Genomic DNA, 19,056 nt, shown 5'->3' on the forward strand with positions numbered 1-19,056 from the left:
ACTCTGAGGGGTTCAAGACTTCAGTGGAGAAAGTCACTGCAGATATGGTGGAAACAGCTAGAGAATGAGAATTAGAAGTGGAGTCTGAAGATGTGACTGAATTGCTGCAATCTCTTAATAAAACTTTCACAGATGAGGAGTTGCTTCTTATGAATGAGCAAAGAAAGTGGTTTCTTGAGACAGAATCTACTCCTGGTGAAAATGCTGTGAACATTGTTGAAATAACAAAAGAGGATTTAAAATGTCATGTAAACTTAGTTGAAAAAGCAGCAACAAGGTTTGAAAGGATTGGCTCCAATTTTGGAAAAAAATTCTGCCGTGGGTAAAATGCTACCAAATGGCATCAGATGCAACAGAAAAATGTTTCATGAAAGGAAGAGTCAATTGTGGCAGCAAACTTCGTTGTCATCTTACGGTGCTGCCATAGCCACCCCAGCCTTCAGCAATTACCAACCTGATCAGTCAGCAGCCATCAACATCAAGTCAAGACCCTCCACCAGCAAAAAGATTAACTCACTGAAGGCTTAAATGCTCATTAGCATTTTTTAGCATAAAGTATTTTTAACAAGGGTATGTATATTTTTTAGACATAATGCTGTTGCACACTTAATAGGCTGTAGTACAGTGTAAATATAACTTTTACATACACTGGGAAACCAAAAAATTATGACTTATGTTATTGTGATATTCACTTTATTGCAGTGGTCTAGAACCAAACCTGCAATGTCTCTGAGGTATATCTGTACTGACATTCATGCTCTGTTTCTCTTTCTTTCTTTCTTTCTTTTTTTTTGAGATGGAGTCTCACTCTTGTCACCCAGGCTGGATGACAATGGTGCGTTCTCGGCTCACTGCAACCTCTGACTCCTGAGTGCAAGCAATTCTCCTGCCTCAGCCTCCTGAGTAGCTGGGATTATAGGCCCCCACCACCACGCCCAGCTAATTTTTTTGTATGTTTAGTAGGGATAGGGTTTTACCATGTTGGCCAGGTTGGTCTCGAACTTCTGCCCTCGGCCTCCCAAAGTGCTGAGATGACAGGCATATGCCACCGCACCAGGCCTCACGTTCTGTTTCTAATGAGAGAATGCACATCCAGAAAATTTAAGTAATTGCTCATAAGGATGGTAAGTGGAGAGACTGGGATTTGAACTCAGGATAGTCTGGAAACTGTCCATGTCCTGCTCACCTAACTCCAGACCTGTACACTTAAAGATGTATACTCTCCTTGCACTTGAGTGGGATCAAATGCATTGAATAAACATCTAACCAGTCAAACCTCCACTTACCCAGACCCTGAACCTTGAAACCAACTGACTGGCAGCCTACATTCATGGAAAGTTAGGAGATGGGCCCTATATCAAGATGTGACACCCTTAGTAGAGAAAAAAAGGAAAAAGAAAAAGAAAACATGTGTGTTGCGGGGAGGTAGTTAGCATAAAATTTTGTTACGTTTCAACCAGTTTTATGAAGCTATTTCCTTACAAGTTGGAAAACAGGTAGCAGGGACAGTAAACTAGGAACAAACTAGAAAACCAATATATTGTCACAGAATGTGCCAAATTTTTCCTGGGCTTGTGTTAAAATAAAGGCAGCCTCTTTCCCCTAATTGGGACACTGCTTTCCTGGGGATTCCTATGACCAGATTTTCCATGAGTCAACCCCCTACTGTGATGGGGGGAGACAGGGAATGAAAGAAGCAGGAAGGAAGGAAAGAAGCTGCAGATATACAATGGGGACAATGAGCTGGGCCAGAGACCATGGAGGGTGCAAGGAGGCCCAAGTCAAGAAATTTAGAAAGTCCTTGGGGGCAATTAGACTGACAGCTGGTGAAGGCAAGTGTCGATCTGTCCTGTTCAATGTGGCACTCATGAACGGCACGTGGTAAGGGTTCTGGGGTTCTTTTTTTAATCAATTACTTAATTTCTATTGATCACCTCTTGTTTCTTTCCTTGAAACCTAAAGCTAGAACTGTGACATTTCTCTACGTCTCTGATACAGGTACTCGGAGAGTGTCTAACTAAGATCGAGAGAAACTTTAATTTTCATTAACAGTGTAACACAGCACTTACAAAATCAAGCTTAAATCAAGCCAAAATATTTAAAAAGCTGAAGAAAAAGGAAACATGTCAATACATGTAACACTTTTGTTATAAATACATGACAGATACATATTTATAAATGTAGAATAGATAGCAACTCTTTCTTATGTAGTCTAATAACTTCTGTGTCACAAACGTGTAAATAGTTGACTGAGAAGCAAATGTATGCAGAGTCCTGCCTCTGTAACAGTTACAAGTCCCACTGGGGAAAACTCAAAGAAAGAAATTGTTTTCCTTTGGCATGCATATGAAAAATTTTCCGGTTTCATCATCAAGTTATTTGGATCTGATTTAAACTTTCATGATAATATAACTCTGTTGCCTGTTTTCTCTTTGTGAAGTTTGCAGGTCATGCTAGGAAGCTCCCTAAAAAGATCCTGTGATTCTCAACTATGAATGCTCATTAGAATCACCTAGGGAGCTAATATACACACGATGGATCCCTGAGACACACCCTAGACTTAAAAGTAATATATAGCAAAAAGGCTGGGAAGGAGGAATTGGGAATACATTTTGTAAGATTCTTACACTACTTGGGAAATAGAACAGTATTATTTGGAGGTAGTCTATGATTTATTAAAGATGTATATTGTAAACCTTGGGTCAACAATCAAAGTATGTTTTTTAAATGTATAAATAAGTCAATAAAAGTGATAAAATGGAATAATAAGTTAGGTTCAACTCAACCAAGAGCAAGCAGAAAAATGGAAAAAAACATTAAAGGGGAGAAAATTAAAAATCAGCTATCAATATGATAGATTTTAATCCACACATGTCAGCAATCCCTTTAAATGCAATCTGTCTAAACAAACCATTTAAAAGCCAGAAATTGTAAAACTGGATAAAAAGGCAAGACCCAATTACATGCTGTTTACAAGTAACCCACTGTAATGATACAGGTAGGTTAAAAGTATGAAGAAAGACATACCATAAAAACACTTAGGAAACCCAGAGTAACTATATTAATATGACAAAGTAGACTTCAGGACTAGGATACTTTCAGGGATCAACAAAGAAATTATATAATGACAAAGAAGTCAATTCTCTAAGAAGAAATAAACCTGCATGTGTATGCACCAAAACAACAACCAAAAAAAAAAACTTAAAATATTTGAGGAAAAAATGGATAAAACTGAAAGAATAAACAAATTCATAATTATAACTGAAAATGCCAACCCACTTCTTGCAGTCGTTGATAAAACAAGCAGAAAACCAATAATGATATATACGATCTGCAGAGCACAATTAACCAACTTGACCTAATTGACATTTATAACACTATCCTCCCAACCACAACAAAACACACATCCTTTTTAAGTGTACACAGAACACTATTTATACTGAGCCATACATTTCAAAGAATAAAATTCATACAAAGGATGTTATTGGACCATGACAGCAGTTATAAATAATTCCGGGGCAGAAAGGTAAGTCTTAAGGAGAAATTTAAACTATTTTTAACTAAATGAAAATGCAACATATCAAAATGAGAAAGATGCAGCTAAAGCCAAGCTTAAAGAGAAATTTTAGTGTGGATTGATTATATTAGGCAAGAAGCAATGTCTCAAAGCAGTAACCTAACCTTTCACCTTAAGAGAGGGGGATGGATATACAGAGACACAGAGAGGGAGAGAGAGAGAGCAAGAGAGAGCAAATTAAAGCAAGCAGAAGGAAAGAACTAAAGACTGGAGCAGGTAGCAATGAAATTTAAATTAAAAATAGAGAAAATCAATCACATAAAATATGGAAAAAGCAACATAATTGACAGGCCTCTACCCAAAGTGATATGAGACAGACAAAACAGTGGGGATAAGGAAAGAGTACATAAAACATCAGGAAGGAAAGGGGAGAAATTGTACTGATCCCACAGACATTAAAAAGAAAAGGGAATGCTACAACCAACACTATTGCCATAAATTTGACCAATTAGATAAAATAAATTTGAAAAGCACTCAAAAAATTAGGTAATCTGAAAAGTCCTATGTTTATTAAAATCTACACAGCCAAAGCTCCTCGAACTAAGTCAATAGTATTCCTACATGTTAGAAATAAACAACTGTACATTCAAAAAGCTAAAATGCTTGGGTATCAACATAATAAAACATGAGTAGGGTTTGTATGTTGGAAACTTCAAAACAGAACTCAAAGAAGATCTAAATAAATGAAAAGATATACAGTGTTCATGTATTGAAAGACTCAATATTAAGAGGCAGACTATCCCCAATTTCATTTCTAAGTCAATACTATCCCAAGAAAAACATCAGTTCTATCTTTTTCATAGATATTAACAAGATGATTCTAAAATATAAAAGCAAAGGCCAAAAACAGAATAGCCAAAACAATTCTCAAAAAAGAACAACATTAGAGAGCTGACACTACCCAATTTCAAGAAAAAAAAAATTTAAAGCCATTGAACCAAACCAAAATTTAAAACTATTGCTCTTATTAAGGCACTCTTAAGAGAATAAAAAAAAGTGACAAACTTGGAGAAAACATTTGCAAATAAAAATATGATGCAAAAAGTCTATTTAGAACCTATAAAGAACTCTTGCACTCAACAACAAGAAAACAAACAACTCAACTGAAAAATTGATAAAAGACCTGAACAGACACTTCACTAAAGAAGATACACAGATGGCAAATAAGTACATGAAAAGACACTAACCATTATTAGTTATTAGTGTAATAAAAATGTAAAACTACAAACTATTAGAGACAACTATCAGAAAGACAGAAAACAAATAAAAATCAAAATGAAATCTGACAATAACAATGGCTGGCAAGGATGCAGGACAACTGCACCCTTATACATCACTGATGAAAACACAAAATGATACAACCACTTTGGAAAACACGTTAGCAATTTCTTATAAAGTTAAACATACACTTAACACTTGACCTACCAGTCCTACTTACAGGTATTTGCCCTAGTCAATCAAAACCTTATATTCACACAAAAACTTGTTGAGAATAGTTTTTAGTAGTTATTTATAACTGTAAAAACTAGAAACAACCTACATGTTCCTCACCAGTTAAATGGATAAACAGCCTGTGGTACATCTATACTATACTATACTATACTATACTATACTATACTATACTATACTATACTCATGGAATACTATACTATACTATACTATACTATACTATACTATACTATACTATACACATGGAATACTATACTATACTATACTATACTATACTATACTATACTATACTATACACATGGAATACTACTCAGCAATAAAAAGTAGGAAAATATTGACTCACACAATGATATGGATGAATCTGAAATTCATTTTGTTAAGTGAAACAAGGTAGATCCAAAAGGCTACATATTGTACAATTCTGTGTGTATGACATTCTAGAAAAGGAAAAACTATACGTATAAAATACAGGTTGCTGGGGGTAAGACTGTGGGAAGGAGTTAACTATAAAGAGACAGCACAAGGGAATTTGCAGGGAGGTGGAACAATTTTGTTTGATACTGAAGTGGAACAATTCTATGTCCTTGTCAAAACCTATAGAACCATACAACACAAAGTGTGATTTTTTTTACTATTATAGCTTAAGTTCTGGGGTACATGTGCAGAATGTGCAGGTTTGTTACAAAGGTATACACGTGCCATGGTGATTTGCTGCACCCATCAACCCGTCATCTACATTAGGTATTTCTCCTAATGCTATCCCTCCTCTTGCCCTCCCACCCCCTAACAGGCCCTGGTGTGTGATGTTCCCCTCCCTGTGTCCATGTGTTCTCATTGTTCAACTCCCACTTACAAGTGAGAACACGCGATGTTTGGTTTTCTGTTCCTGTGTTAGTTTGCTGAGAATGATGGTTTCCAGCTTCATCTCTATTCCTGCAAAGGACATGAATTCATCCTTTTCTTATGGCTGCATAGTAGTCTGTGGTATATATATGCCACAGTTTCTTTATCTAGTCTACCATTGATGGGCATTTGGATTGGTTCCAAGTCTTTGCTATTGTGGACAGTGCCGTAATAAACATATCTGTGCATGTGTCTTTATAGTAGAATGATTTATAATCCTTTAGATATATACCCAGTAATGGGATTGCTGGGTCAAATGGTATTTCTGGTTCTAGATCCTTGAGGAATTGTCACGCTGTCTTCCACAATGATTGAACTAATTTACACTCCCACCAACAGCATAAAAGTATTCCTATTCCTCCACATCCTCTCCAGCATCTGTTGTTTTCTGACCTTTTAATGATCGCCATTCTAACTGGTGTGAGATGGTATCTCATTGTGGTTTTGATTTGCATTTCTTTAATGACCAGTGATGATGAGCTTTTTTTTTTTTTCATATATTTGTTGGCTGCATGAATGTTGTCTTTTGAGAAGTGTCTGTTCATATCCTTCACCCACTTTTTGATGTGGTTGTTTTTTTCTTCTAAATTTGTTTAAATTCTTTGTAGATTCTGGATATTAGCCCATTGTCAGATGGATAGATTGCAAAAATTGTCACTCATTCTATAGGTTGCCTGTTCACTCTGATGACAGTTTCTTTTGCTGTGCCAAAGCTCTTTAGTTTAATTAGATCCCATTTGTCAATTTTGGCTTTTGTTGCCATTGCTTTTGGTGTTTTAGTCATGAAGTCTTTGTCCATGCCTATGTCCTGAATGGTATTGCCTAAGTTGTCTTCTAGGGTTTTGATGGGTTTAGATCTTATGTTTAAGTCTTTAATCCACCTTGAGTTAATTTTTCTATAAGGTATAAGGAAGGGGTTCAGTTTCAGCTTTCTGCATATGGCTAGCCAGTTTTCCCAACGCCATTTATTAAATAGGGAATCCTTTCCCTATTGCTTGTTTTTGTCAGGTTTGTCAAAGATCAGATGATTATAGATGTGTGGTGTTATTTCTGAGGCCTCTGTTGTGTTCCATTGGTCTATATCTCTGTTTTGGTACCAGCACCATGCTGTTTTGGTTACTGTAGCCTTGTAGTATAGTTTGAAGTCAGGTAGCATGATGCCTCCAGCTTTGTTCTTTTGACTTAGGATTGCCTTGGCTATGCGGGCTCTTTTTTGGTTCCATATGAAATTTAAAGTAGTTTTTTCTAATTCTGTGAAGAAAGTCAATGGTATCTTGATAGGATAGCATCAAATCTATAAATTACTTTGGGCAGTATGACCATTTTCACGATGAGCATGGAATGTTTTTTTCCATTTGATTATGTCCTCTCTTATTTCCTTGAGCAGCAGTTTGTAGTTCTCCTTGAAGAGGTCCTTCACATCCTTTGTAAGTTGGATTCCTAGGTATTTTATTCTCTTTGTAGCAATTTTGAATAGGAGTTCACTCATGATTTGGCTGTTTGTCTATTATTGGTGCCAGAACTTCCAATACTATGTTGAGCAGGAGTGGTGAGAGAGGGCATCCTTGTCCTGTGCCGGTTTTCAAAGGGAATGCTTCCAGTTTTTGCACATTCTGTATGATATTGGCTGTGGGTTTGTCATAAATAGCTCTTATTATTTTGAGATACATTCCATCGATACCTAGTTTATTGAGAGTTTTTAGCATGTAGGGGTGCTGAATTTTGTCAAAGGTCTTTTCTGCATCTATTGAGATAATCATGTGGTTTTTGTCATTGGTTCAGTTTATGTGATGGATTATGTTTTTTTTTTTTTTTTTGAGACAGAGTCTCGCTTAGTCGCCCAGGCTGGAGTGCAGTGGCGCAATCTCGGCTCACTGCAAGCTCCGCCTCCCGGGTTCACGCCATTCTCCTGCCTCAGCCTCCCGAGTAGCTGGGACTACAGGCGCCCGCCGCTTCGCCCGGCTAATTTTTTGCATTTTTAGTAGAGACGGGGTTTTCACCATGTTAGCCAGGATGGTCTCGATCTCCTGACCTCATGATCCGCCCGCCTCGGCCTCCCAAAGTGCTGGAATTACAGGCGTGAGCCACCGCGCCCGGCCTGTGATGGATTATGTTTACTGATTTATGTTGAACCAACCTTGCATCCCAGGGATGAAGCCAAATTGATGGTGGTGGATAAGCTTTTTGATGTGCTGCTGGATTCGGTTTGCCAGTAGTTTATCGAGGATGTTTCCATCAATGTTCATCAGGGATATTGGCCTGAAATTTTGTTGTTGTTGTTGTGTCTCTGCCAGGTTTTGGTATCAGGATGATGCTGACCTCACAAAATGGGTTAGGGAGGATTCCCTCTTTTTCTGTTTTTTGGAATAGTTTCAGAAGGAATGGTACCAGCTCCTCTTTGTACTTCTGGTAGAATTTGGCTGTGAATCTGTCTGGTCCTGGATTTTTTTGCTTGCTAGGCTATTAATTACTGCCTCCATTTCAGAACTTGTTATTGGTCTATTCAGGGATTCAGCTTCTTCCTGGTTTAGTCTTGGGAGGGTGTATGTGTCCAAGAATTCATCCATTTCTTCTAGGTTTTCTAGTTTATTTGTGTAGAGGTGTTTATAGTATTCACTGATCTGTGGGATCGGTGGTGATATCCCCTTTATCAATTTTTACAGCGTCTATTTGATTATTCTCTCTTTTCTTCTTTACTAGTCCGGCTAGCAGTCTATTTTGTTAATCTTTTCAAAAAACCAGTTCCTGGATTCACTGATTTTTTTAAGGGTTTTTTGTGTTTCTATCTCCTTCAGTTCTGCTCTAATCTTAGTTGTTTCTTGTCTTCTACTAGCTTTTGAATTTGTTTGCTCTTGCTTCTCTCCTTCTTTTAATTGTGATGTTAGCGTGTTGATTTTAGATCTTTCCTGCTTTCTCTTGTGGGCATTTAGTGCTATAAATTTCCCACTACACACTGCTTTAAATGTGCCCCGGAGATTCTCGTACATTGTGTCTTTGTTCTCATTGGTTTCAAAGAACTTATTTATTTCTGCCTTAATTTCATTATTTACCCAATAGGTTATTTGAAAAGATTAACTAAGCTGATAAACACCCAGCATAATTGGCTGGAAAAAAAAAGAAGCAAAAAAATTGTTTTCTTTTACAAATAAAAGAAGTGACATTGTCACAGATCTTACAGTCATTAATATAATAATAAGGAAATATTATTAACATACACATTTTACAAATTAGTGAAGAAGTGAACAAATTTCTCAAAAATACTGGGTAACAAAACAAGAGAAGATATTGGCAAGACTGAAGACTCATATTTCTTAAAGAAATTAATAAAGTCATTAAAAACTTTCCAATAAAAAAACAAAAAACCCATATCCATACCATCTTAGTAAATACTATCAAGCATTTAAGAAAGAAATAAGAGCAATCTTACACAAACTGCTTAAGAAAAACAGAGAAGAGACAACTTTCCTATTTATTTTATGAGGACAATATAACACTGATATCAAAATCTTCCAAGGAAATTTCAAGTACCAAAATTAAAAATCAATATTCCATATGAACATAGACACAAAAAATCCTTATTAAAACATTAGCCAAATAACTCTAATAATATAAAAATATATATAATGTGGCCGGGTACAGTGGCTCACGCCTGTAAACCCAACACTTTGAGAGGCCAAGGTGGGTGGATCACCTGAGGTCAGGAGTTTGAGACCAGCCTGACCAGCATGGTGAAACCCCATCACTACTACAAATACAAAAAAAAATTAGCTGGGTGTGGTTGCAGGCGCCTATACTACCCAGCCCAGCTACTCAGGAGGCTGAAGCAGGAGAATCGCTTGAACCTGGGAAGCGGAGGTTGCAGTGAGCCAAGATTGCACTACTGAACTCCAGCCTGGGCAACAGAGCAAGATTCCATCTCAAAATATATATATATACACACACATATATAAAATATATGTGTATATATAAAAATATATACATATATTTATATGCATGTATATATATGTATATATGTGTGTATATAAATATACACATATACACACACATATGTATATATGTATATGTATATGCATGTATGTGTATATATGTGTATATATGTACATATGTATGTGTGTGTGTATATATAATGCATATAACCAAAGATTTCCAAAGATTTCCAAAGATTTCAAAGAATGCAAATTTGCCTCAAAATTTGAAAAGTAATGTAATTTATTTCATTAATAGAATGAAGGAGAAAAATCATATGACCATCTAAATAGAGAAAGAAAACTTGTGTCAAAATTGAACATACATGAAAAAAACACTCAGCCAACTAGGAATTGAAGGGAATTTACTCAGTCTAATAAAGGGCATCAACAACAACAACAAAAACAGTTACACACAATGAATAAGAATGAATAAGACCTACTAAATGAATCAATAAGACCTAATGAATGAATTAAGACCTACTAAATGAATCAATAAGACCTAATGAATGAATAAGAATTAATAAGACCTAAAAGAATGAATAAGACCTACTATTTAATAGCAAAACAGGGGGACTATAGTCAGTAATAACTGAATTGTACATCTTTAAATAACTAAAAGAGGGTCATTGGATTGTTTGTAACACAAAGGATAAATGCTTGAGGGGATGGATACTCCATTCTCTATGATGTGCTTATTTCAAATTGCATGCCTGTATTAAAACATCTCACATACCCCTTAAATATAACACCTACTATGTAACACCAACTATATACCCACAAAAATTAAAACAAACGAGAAAGACAATAACAATCTGCAGTGAACATTCATGTTAATGGTGAAATACTGAACTCATTTTCACCTGAAGTCAAGAACAACATAGGGTGTCCACTCTCACCACTGCTACTCAATATTGTACTGAAGGTTTTGTCCAGTCTAATAAGGCAAAATCAAAACAAAACAAAAATTAAAAAGTTGGAAAAAAATAAGCAAAACTCTCTTTACACATATTTTATATATTGCATAGGTGGAAAATTCTAAACGGTCTACAAAGAAATTACTAATAAGTAAATTTAGTGACAATACAGGTCAATACACAATGATAAGTTATATTTCTATAAAATATTAACAATTGGGAATTAAATTAAAAATCAATGCCTTTTGACTACATTTAGTGAAAAATGTGCAAGATTTCCACACTGTAAATTATAAAACATTACTTAGATAAACTGAACACCTGTATAAACAAAGAGATGTATCATCTTCATTAATCTGAAAGACGTAATACTGCCCAAATTGCTTTACAGATTCAATGCAATCACAAATAAATCTAAACAGACTTGCAAAGACTCTAAAATAGCAAGACAATTTCAAGGGGAAAAAAAATACTTAGAGGACTCACATAATCTGATTTCTTTTTTCCTCCTCTCTCTTTCTTAACAGCTTTATTAGATATATTTCTCGAACTACAGCATTCACACTTTTAAAGTGTACAATTCAGTGATTTCTAGTATATTTAGGGAGTTGTGCAACCATCACCATCTAATTGTAGAATATTTTCATAACCCAAAAGAAAAAACCTATACCTGTTAGCAATCACTCCTCACTTTCTCCCGATATAGTTTGGATGTCCCCTCCACATCTCATATTGTAATTCCCAATGCTGGAGGTGAGACATGGTGGGAGGTATTTGGGTCACGGAGGTAGATTCCTCCAGGCTTGGCGCTGTCCTCACTGTAGTGAGTCCTCACAAAATCTAATTGTTTCAAGTGTGTGGTACCTCTCCTACTCTCTCTTGCTCCTGCTTTCACCATGTGACGTGTCTTCTCCTACTTCACCTTCTGCCATGAATAAAAGCTCCCTGAGGCCCACCCAGAAGCAGAGCAGATGCCTGCGCCATGCTTGCATAGCCTGCAGCATCATGAGCCAACTAAACCTCTTTTCCTCATTAATTGCCCAGCCTCAGGTATTTCTTCATAGCAATGCAAGACTGGCCTAAATACACCTCCTTTACCCCTCAGTCCCTGGCAACCACTGATTTAGTTTCCATCTCTATCACTCTGACTATTCTGGAAATTTCATATCAATGGAATTATTCCACATGATTTTTGTGACTAGCTCCTTTCACTTAGAATAATGTTTTCAAAGTTTATCCATGTTATAGCATGTATCGGTACTTCAATATTTTTTATTGCCAAATAATATTCCACTTGGTGAATGTGCTATATTTTGTTTACCCATTTGTTAATCTATGGACATTCGGATTTTTTTCACATTTTCATTATTACAAAAAACGTCACTGTGAACATTCATGTGCACATTTTTGTGTGTATATGTGTTTTCATTTCTCTGGGGTATATACCTAGGAGTAGAATTGCCGAGATATATGGCAATTTCATGTTTAATATTTTGGAGAACTGCCAAGCTGTTTTTCAAAGTGACTATACCATTTTACATTCCCACCAGCAATGTATGAGGTTTCTATTTCACTACATACTTGTCAACACTTGTTATTATGTTTTTCATTATAGCCAGCCTAGTGGGTGTGAAGTTTTATCTGATTGCTGTTTTGATTTGTACTTCCTTGACAAATAATGACTTTTAGTACTTTTTCATGTGCTTATTGGTTATTTGTACATCTTCTTTGGAGAAATGTCTTTGGATCTTTGCCCATTTTTCAATTGGATTGTCATTTTATTGTTGAATTGCAAGAATTCATGTATGTTCTAGATACAAGTCGAGATGCATATGTCAGATACATAATTTGAAAAAACATTCTCCTATTCTGTGGATTGTCTTTCACTTTCTTGATGGTGACTTTTTAAGCACAAAAAATCTTTTACTTCTTATGAAGTCCAATGTATATATTTTTTTCTTTTGTAATTGTGTTTTTGGTATTCTATCTAAGAAACCATTGCCTAACCTACAGTTGCAAAGATTTGAGATTTGCAAATCTAAGAGATTCCTAAGAGATTCCTCTAAGAGATTCCTCTAAGAGATTTATTGTCTTAGGTCTTAAATTTAGGCTTATGCTCCATTTTAAGTTAACTGCTGTATAGGGGTCCAACTTCATTTTTTGCATATCAATATCCAGTTGTCCCAGCACCATTTATTGAAAAGACTGTTCTTTCATTGAATTGTCTTAGCATCTTTGTAAAAAATAAGCTGGCCATAAATTTAGGGATGTGTTTCTGTACTCTTGATTTAATTCCATTAACCTGTATATCTATCCAATGCCAGTACCACACTGTCTTGATTACTGCAGCTTCATGTTAAGTTTTTGAATTGAGAAATGTGAGCCTTCCAACTTTGTTACTCTTTCTAAAGATTGTTGTGGCTATACTGGGTCCTTTATATTTCCATAAATTTTAGGGTCAGCATGTAAATTTCTAAAAAAATCAGGCCTCTGGGATTTTGATAGAGATTGCTTTGTATCTATAGATTAATTTGGGGAGTATTGTCACCTTAAGAACATTACATCTTCTGATTCATGAACATACAGTCCATATATTCACAGCTTCTTTAACTTCTTTATTAAATTTAACCTTAGGTATTTTATTCTTTTTGATTTTTGGATTGTTCATTGCTAGTCTATAGAAACACAATTGATTTTTATTTATTGATCTATCCTGCAGTCTTGCTGAACATGTCATTTCTAATAAATTTTTAGTGGATTCTGTAAGATTTTCTATATATGAAGGCACATCATCTGCAAATAGAGATAGCTTACTTCTTCCTCTCCAGTTTACATGACTTTTATTATTTTCCTTGCCTACTTGTCTCGACTAGAACCTCAACATGATGTTCAATAGACATGGAAAAATTAGACATCCTTGTTTTGTTCCTAATCTTAGGAAGAGAGCATTCAGTCTTTCACCATTACATATGATGTTAACTGTGGGTTTTTCATAGATCACTTTTATCAGGTAAAGAAAGTTTTCTTATATACCTCGTTTGTTGACTGTTTTTTATCATGAAAAGGTACTTGATTTTGTTAAATGCTTTTTCTGCATCTATGGGGATGATCATGGTTTTTTCCCATATAGTCTATTAACATAGTCTACTACGTTATTTTTTGATATGTTAAACCAACCTTGCATTCCTGGGATAAATTTCACTTGGTCATGGTGTATACTCCTTTTTATATGTTGCTAGATTAAGTTTACTAGTATTTTGTTAAGGGTGTTTACATCTATATTCATTAAGTGATATTGCTCTATAGTTTTCTTCTAATGTCTTTGCCTTATTTTGTTATCGAGTGATACTGGCCACATGGGATAAGTTGGGAAGTGCTCCTTCCTCTTCTGTGTTTTAGAAGAGTTTGTAGAAGACTGATATTAATTCTTATTTAAATGTTTGGTGGAATTCACTATTAAAGCCATTTAGGCCTGGGCTTTTCATTGTGGGAAGTTTTAAAATTATTTACCTAATATCCTGTGATTGGTTTATTAGGATTTTCTATGTATTCTTTATTATATTTTGGTAGTTTGTTTCCTTCTAAGACTTCATCCATTTCATATAGGTTTTATATTTTTTTTTGCATACTATTTTTCATAGTATTCTCTTATGTTCCTTTTTATTTCTGTAAGGTCAGACTTACTACCTGATTTCAAGACTTACTATTAAGCTATGGTTGTAACAGTGTCTTAGAAAAGACACAGAAAGCAATAATCATAAAACAAGAAAAGGATAAATTAGACTTAAGCAGTATTAAAATTTTCTGTTCCCCCAAATAACACTATTAAGAAAATAAAAAGGCAAAATACACACTGACCAAAAATATTTAAAGTAAGAACTTGTTTTTATTATAAACTCTTATAAGTCAATAATAAGAAGATAAACAACTCAATTTAGAAAAATACGCAAGGGATTTAAATAGATCTTTCACAGAGAAGATATACAACGGCCAATGTGCACATGAAAAAAAGTGCTCTATGTCATCAGACACCAGAAAAGTATAAATTTAAACAGCAGTGTGATAACATTTCATACCTACTAGTGTGAATATGATTAAGAAAGAACTGAAACAAATGTTGGTCAGGATGAAGAACAACTGAAACTCTCACATGTTGCTTGAGGGTGTGTAAAACAGTACCACTTCTTTGAAAAACTGGCAATTTCTTATAAAGTTAAAAATACATTTACCTAATTATCCAGCAAGTCCTCTCTAGGCATTTATCCTAAGAAAAATGAAACACTTGTACAAGAATATTCACTTTGCCTTTTTCATAGTAACTACAAGCCTGGAAACAATTCAAATGTCCCTCAGCAGAAGAGATAAACTAACTGCAGGCTAGTCATTTCATGTTACTATTCAGCAATAAAAATTAACAAACTATCCATGACATTGAGGAACATCAAGACGTTCTGTTGAATGAAATAAATTGGAAACAAAAGAATACATATGGTACGATTCCATTTTCATCAAGTTCAAGAACAGGCAAAACTAAGCTATGGGAACAGAAATCAGAAAACTGTTTGTCTCCGCTGTGGTGGAAAGGTGAGGGTCAACTGCAAAAGGGCCAGAGGGAACTTTTGGGGATGATGGAAATGCTTTATATTTGGCTTTAGTGTTCATTACACGAGAAGAGTATATGTGTGTCAAAAATCACTCCACTAAAAACTAAAATCTATGCATTTCACTGTATGCAAATTAAACCTCAAAACACCATTCAGAAACATGTCAGGCAAGAGAGGGCGGATGCAAGTGCTTTAAATTTTCTTCCAGGTGGCATGGATGGATCTTACTGTTGCTACCTGCAGCTCAGCCTGAAGGGTTCAGTGTCCTTGCACCTTGGAACACTGGCATTCTACTTGCCAGCCTCGTGTACAATAAGAACACAAGTGCACCCATCCAACCCCTCCCAGCCATGCCAGCAATGGCTGGGCAATCGACAGTCAGCAGCACACTAGATATGCCAAGGGCTCTCTGATTACCATCCTTTTATAAACCCTGGGACTAGCTTCCCCATCAGCATGTTAAATTTCAAACACAAGCCAATTCTAAATTATTCAGAAATGAATGACTGGAGTTGACACTGAGAAGCAAAATTGCTTATGGAAGGAAGAAAGAACACAGAATAGGGCCCAGAGTTTGAAGTTCCACTCCCAGTCCACTACTTCCAGGCTCTGTGATCTGAGATAAATCCTTAGTTTCTTATCTTTATAATGCAGGGATGAGGATAACATGACACACAACTGCTGGACAACGGCCTAGCACTTGGGGAGGAATAGCTGAGAGGCAGAAATGAAAGCCTGTGGTAGAATGTGAATTTCCAGGTGTACTTACATACATGTTTTATTCAAAGCTCCTCACTCCCTGCCTCCCCCGCACCCCCCTCCAAATACATACACACCTGGACCTATTTTTGAAAACTTTACTGGTAATTAGAACCTTTATCAGAAGGTAAAGAACTTTTAACTGTTCAAGTCTGCTACTTTTAAAAACTCTGGAGAAACATTGGTTCCTGCCTTCTCAAAGTCTCTGTGGCCTCCATTCATCTGAATATAGAGACAATCAAAATTTGGACCTTAGCATCCTTTAAAAGCAGATGTCCAGGTTAAAAACATCTGCAGAGGTTTAAGCATCCGAGGATGCTTTTAACCTGGGCATCCGATTTTAACAACAGACTTTTTCCTGATCACAGTTAGAAAATGACATCCTGTGCCTGCTTCTCTGAATTCTTACTCACGCCAGGGCATCACACTTACCCTGAGAGAGCAAACCCTGAGCGCCATCTCACCTGCTGACGAAGGTCAGGGCCAAGGCTGTGGCCAGGTGGGGCATCAGCCACAGGGTCTGCGTTTGGTGCTCAACGATCTTCACCTCCTCCTTGGTTTTGGGCCCAAACTGCCTCCGACTAGAGGGAATCAACGAACACGATTTTTACCAAAATCCAGAAGAGGGGGGTGAGTTCATTTCCAGAGCTAAAAGTGCTGGCTAGCCATTTGTCTTCCAAAGACTCCAGAATGCAGAAATCTGAATTTCCTAAAATGTGGTTAGGGCAAAACATCCCAAGTTTCTGAAGAAAGCCCAACAGGAAGCTTTTCAGCTCTTCTAGAAGTCAACCTTCCCAGCGTGGAACATTTTTAAAGCAGCACATCTATCTAACACCAGAGTAATTTTTACTCCTTAACACTTACATGACATTTTATAGTTCCAAGTGCCCCATGATCATTAATTATTCAGCTTTACTAAGTTTGCGACATAATTAATAGGACAGGAGCAATACCCTAGAACATATTTCAAAAGGACATTCTCAACAAGGAAGGCGACATTAACCCTGGTACTCCTGTCAGATTCACAGGTGGGTCATTACTTTTAGCCCACCTAAACCCCCCTGCAATTCTATGTGGAAAAGGTGTTCTCCACATCCTGCCTTAAATCCCTGTGCCCTGCAGACAGCATGTGCATTGCACTCCGAGGCTGCGATGTCAGGTGAACCAAGGCTTTCCTTGGAGCAATTTATAAAGTGGTGTGGGATTGTCCCCACAGGCAATGCCCAGGGACAAATCCCCCAGGATCTTATAGTTGTAGACTGCAAAGAGCCCAGGCTCTTCATAGAGGTCACCTTCTGCTCCAGGCAGCCTGATGCTCTACATCCTACATTCAGCAGCATGCTGTCTCTGAACAGCTCTGAGTTTAACGTTGGTTTATGAAAGAACAACATTTCATTCTCTCACACACACACACACACACTGTGCTATGTTATCAAGCATGGTGGGCAGACCTTCGCTTCACACACCAGTAGGGTGAGAACATCTATCAAACCACTCAAAGAGAAGAAGCAATTGTTTTAAAAATATTATATTTGATAAAGACTTTCTTGAACATAATTTTATTCTTAAATATTGTGTTTTTTTGTAATTGAAAGAAGGGCACCATGATCTTTTTAGTGTTTAAGGCATCTCATAGTCTGGTGCTGTCATGTGGGTGGTGAGGACAAACGACAAGCGCACACAAGGAAGGCCGTGGGCAAGCACTGTGAGCACAGTCTTGTTTTCTAAGCACACAGACTTCTCCCAGGCACGGTCTAACCACCTCACAGATGACTGTTTCAAGAATACCACCCCAACCAGCCCTTCATCCATGCTGGCCCCTCCACCCTAGTTCACACACAACCACAGCAGGCTCGTGGCTCCAAATGGAAGGGCTCAGTCTACAGGAAAACCTGTCAGCTTGTGCTGTATCATGGTGAAACCAACAAAAAATCACAAAGCCAGTAATGATGTCATCATGATGTAAGGTCTTAGTTAAGGACTGAACCGTGTCCCCTGAGAATTCACACACTGAAGCCCTAACAACCAATGTGACTATCTGGAGATAGGGCTTTTAGGAAGCAATTAAGCTTAAATTAGGTCACAAGGGTCCTAATCTGATAGGATTGGTGGCCTTACAAAAAGAGAAGAGACAGGTCCCTCTCTCCCCACACCCATGCACTGAGAAAGACCATGTGAGGACACAGCAAGATGGCGGCCGTTGGCCATCTGCCAGCCTGGAAGAGCTTCCTTACCAGACCTGACAGTGCCTTGATTTTTCACTTGCAGTCTCCAGAACTGTGAGAAATAAATTTCTATTACTTAAGCCACCCAGTCTATGGCATTTTGTTACAGCAGCCCAAGTTGATTAATACAGTCATTTTACAAATTCCATGTGTTCCCTCGCTTAACTTCCATTTTTACATGCTGTGATTCTACTGCCGCTTTATCGATGATTGTTGTGGCTAGACTCTTATCTACCAAAACCAGACAATGCCCACATGCAATTCACCCCACTGGGGAACATCTGTGTGTCTGTCCTGTGCCCATGCTAGGCACTGGGAGTTTACCAGGTCAAGAGGGTTGAGTTCCAGCCACTGAGCCCAGAGCCTGGGACATAGAGAAAACCCAGACAAGGTGGCATGTGCAGGGAAAGCCTTGGGCATGGCCCCATGCTCCAAAGCTTCACTTCAGGACATTTTACCCACACAGTGACAGCAAAAGCAGTGATTGACCACAACACCTATTAGTTTTCTTTTTTGTTGTTGTTGTTAGTTTTTGTTTGTTTTTTTTTGCTGAAAAATAACTACGATAATAAGACAATTTTTTTTTTTTTTTTGCGATGGAGTCTTGCTCTGTCATCCAGGCTGGAGTGCAATGGCACGATCCTGGCTCACTGCAAC

At 37.0% G+C, this 19,056-nt stretch overlaps 1 protein-coding gene across 1 annotated transcript in view; it reads right to left on the reverse strand.

The window, feature by feature from the left end:
- ACOXL (acyl-CoA oxidase like) overlaps positions 1-19,056 on the reverse strand; it is a 365,308-nt gene that overhangs the window by 203,308 nt on the left and 142,944 nt on the right. The window contains 1 exon segment of the mRNA XM_025353945.1: positions 16,639-16,755. Within this exon segment, the coding sequence (XP_025209730.1) occupies positions 16,639-16,755 (117 nt within the window).

This window comes from Theropithecus gelada, chromosome 13 (assembly GCF_003255815.1).
Source record: "Theropithecus gelada isolate Dixy chromosome 13, Tgel_1.0, whole genome shotgun sequence".
NCBI lineage: Eukaryota > Metazoa > Chordata > Mammalia > Primates > Cercopithecidae > Theropithecus > Theropithecus gelada.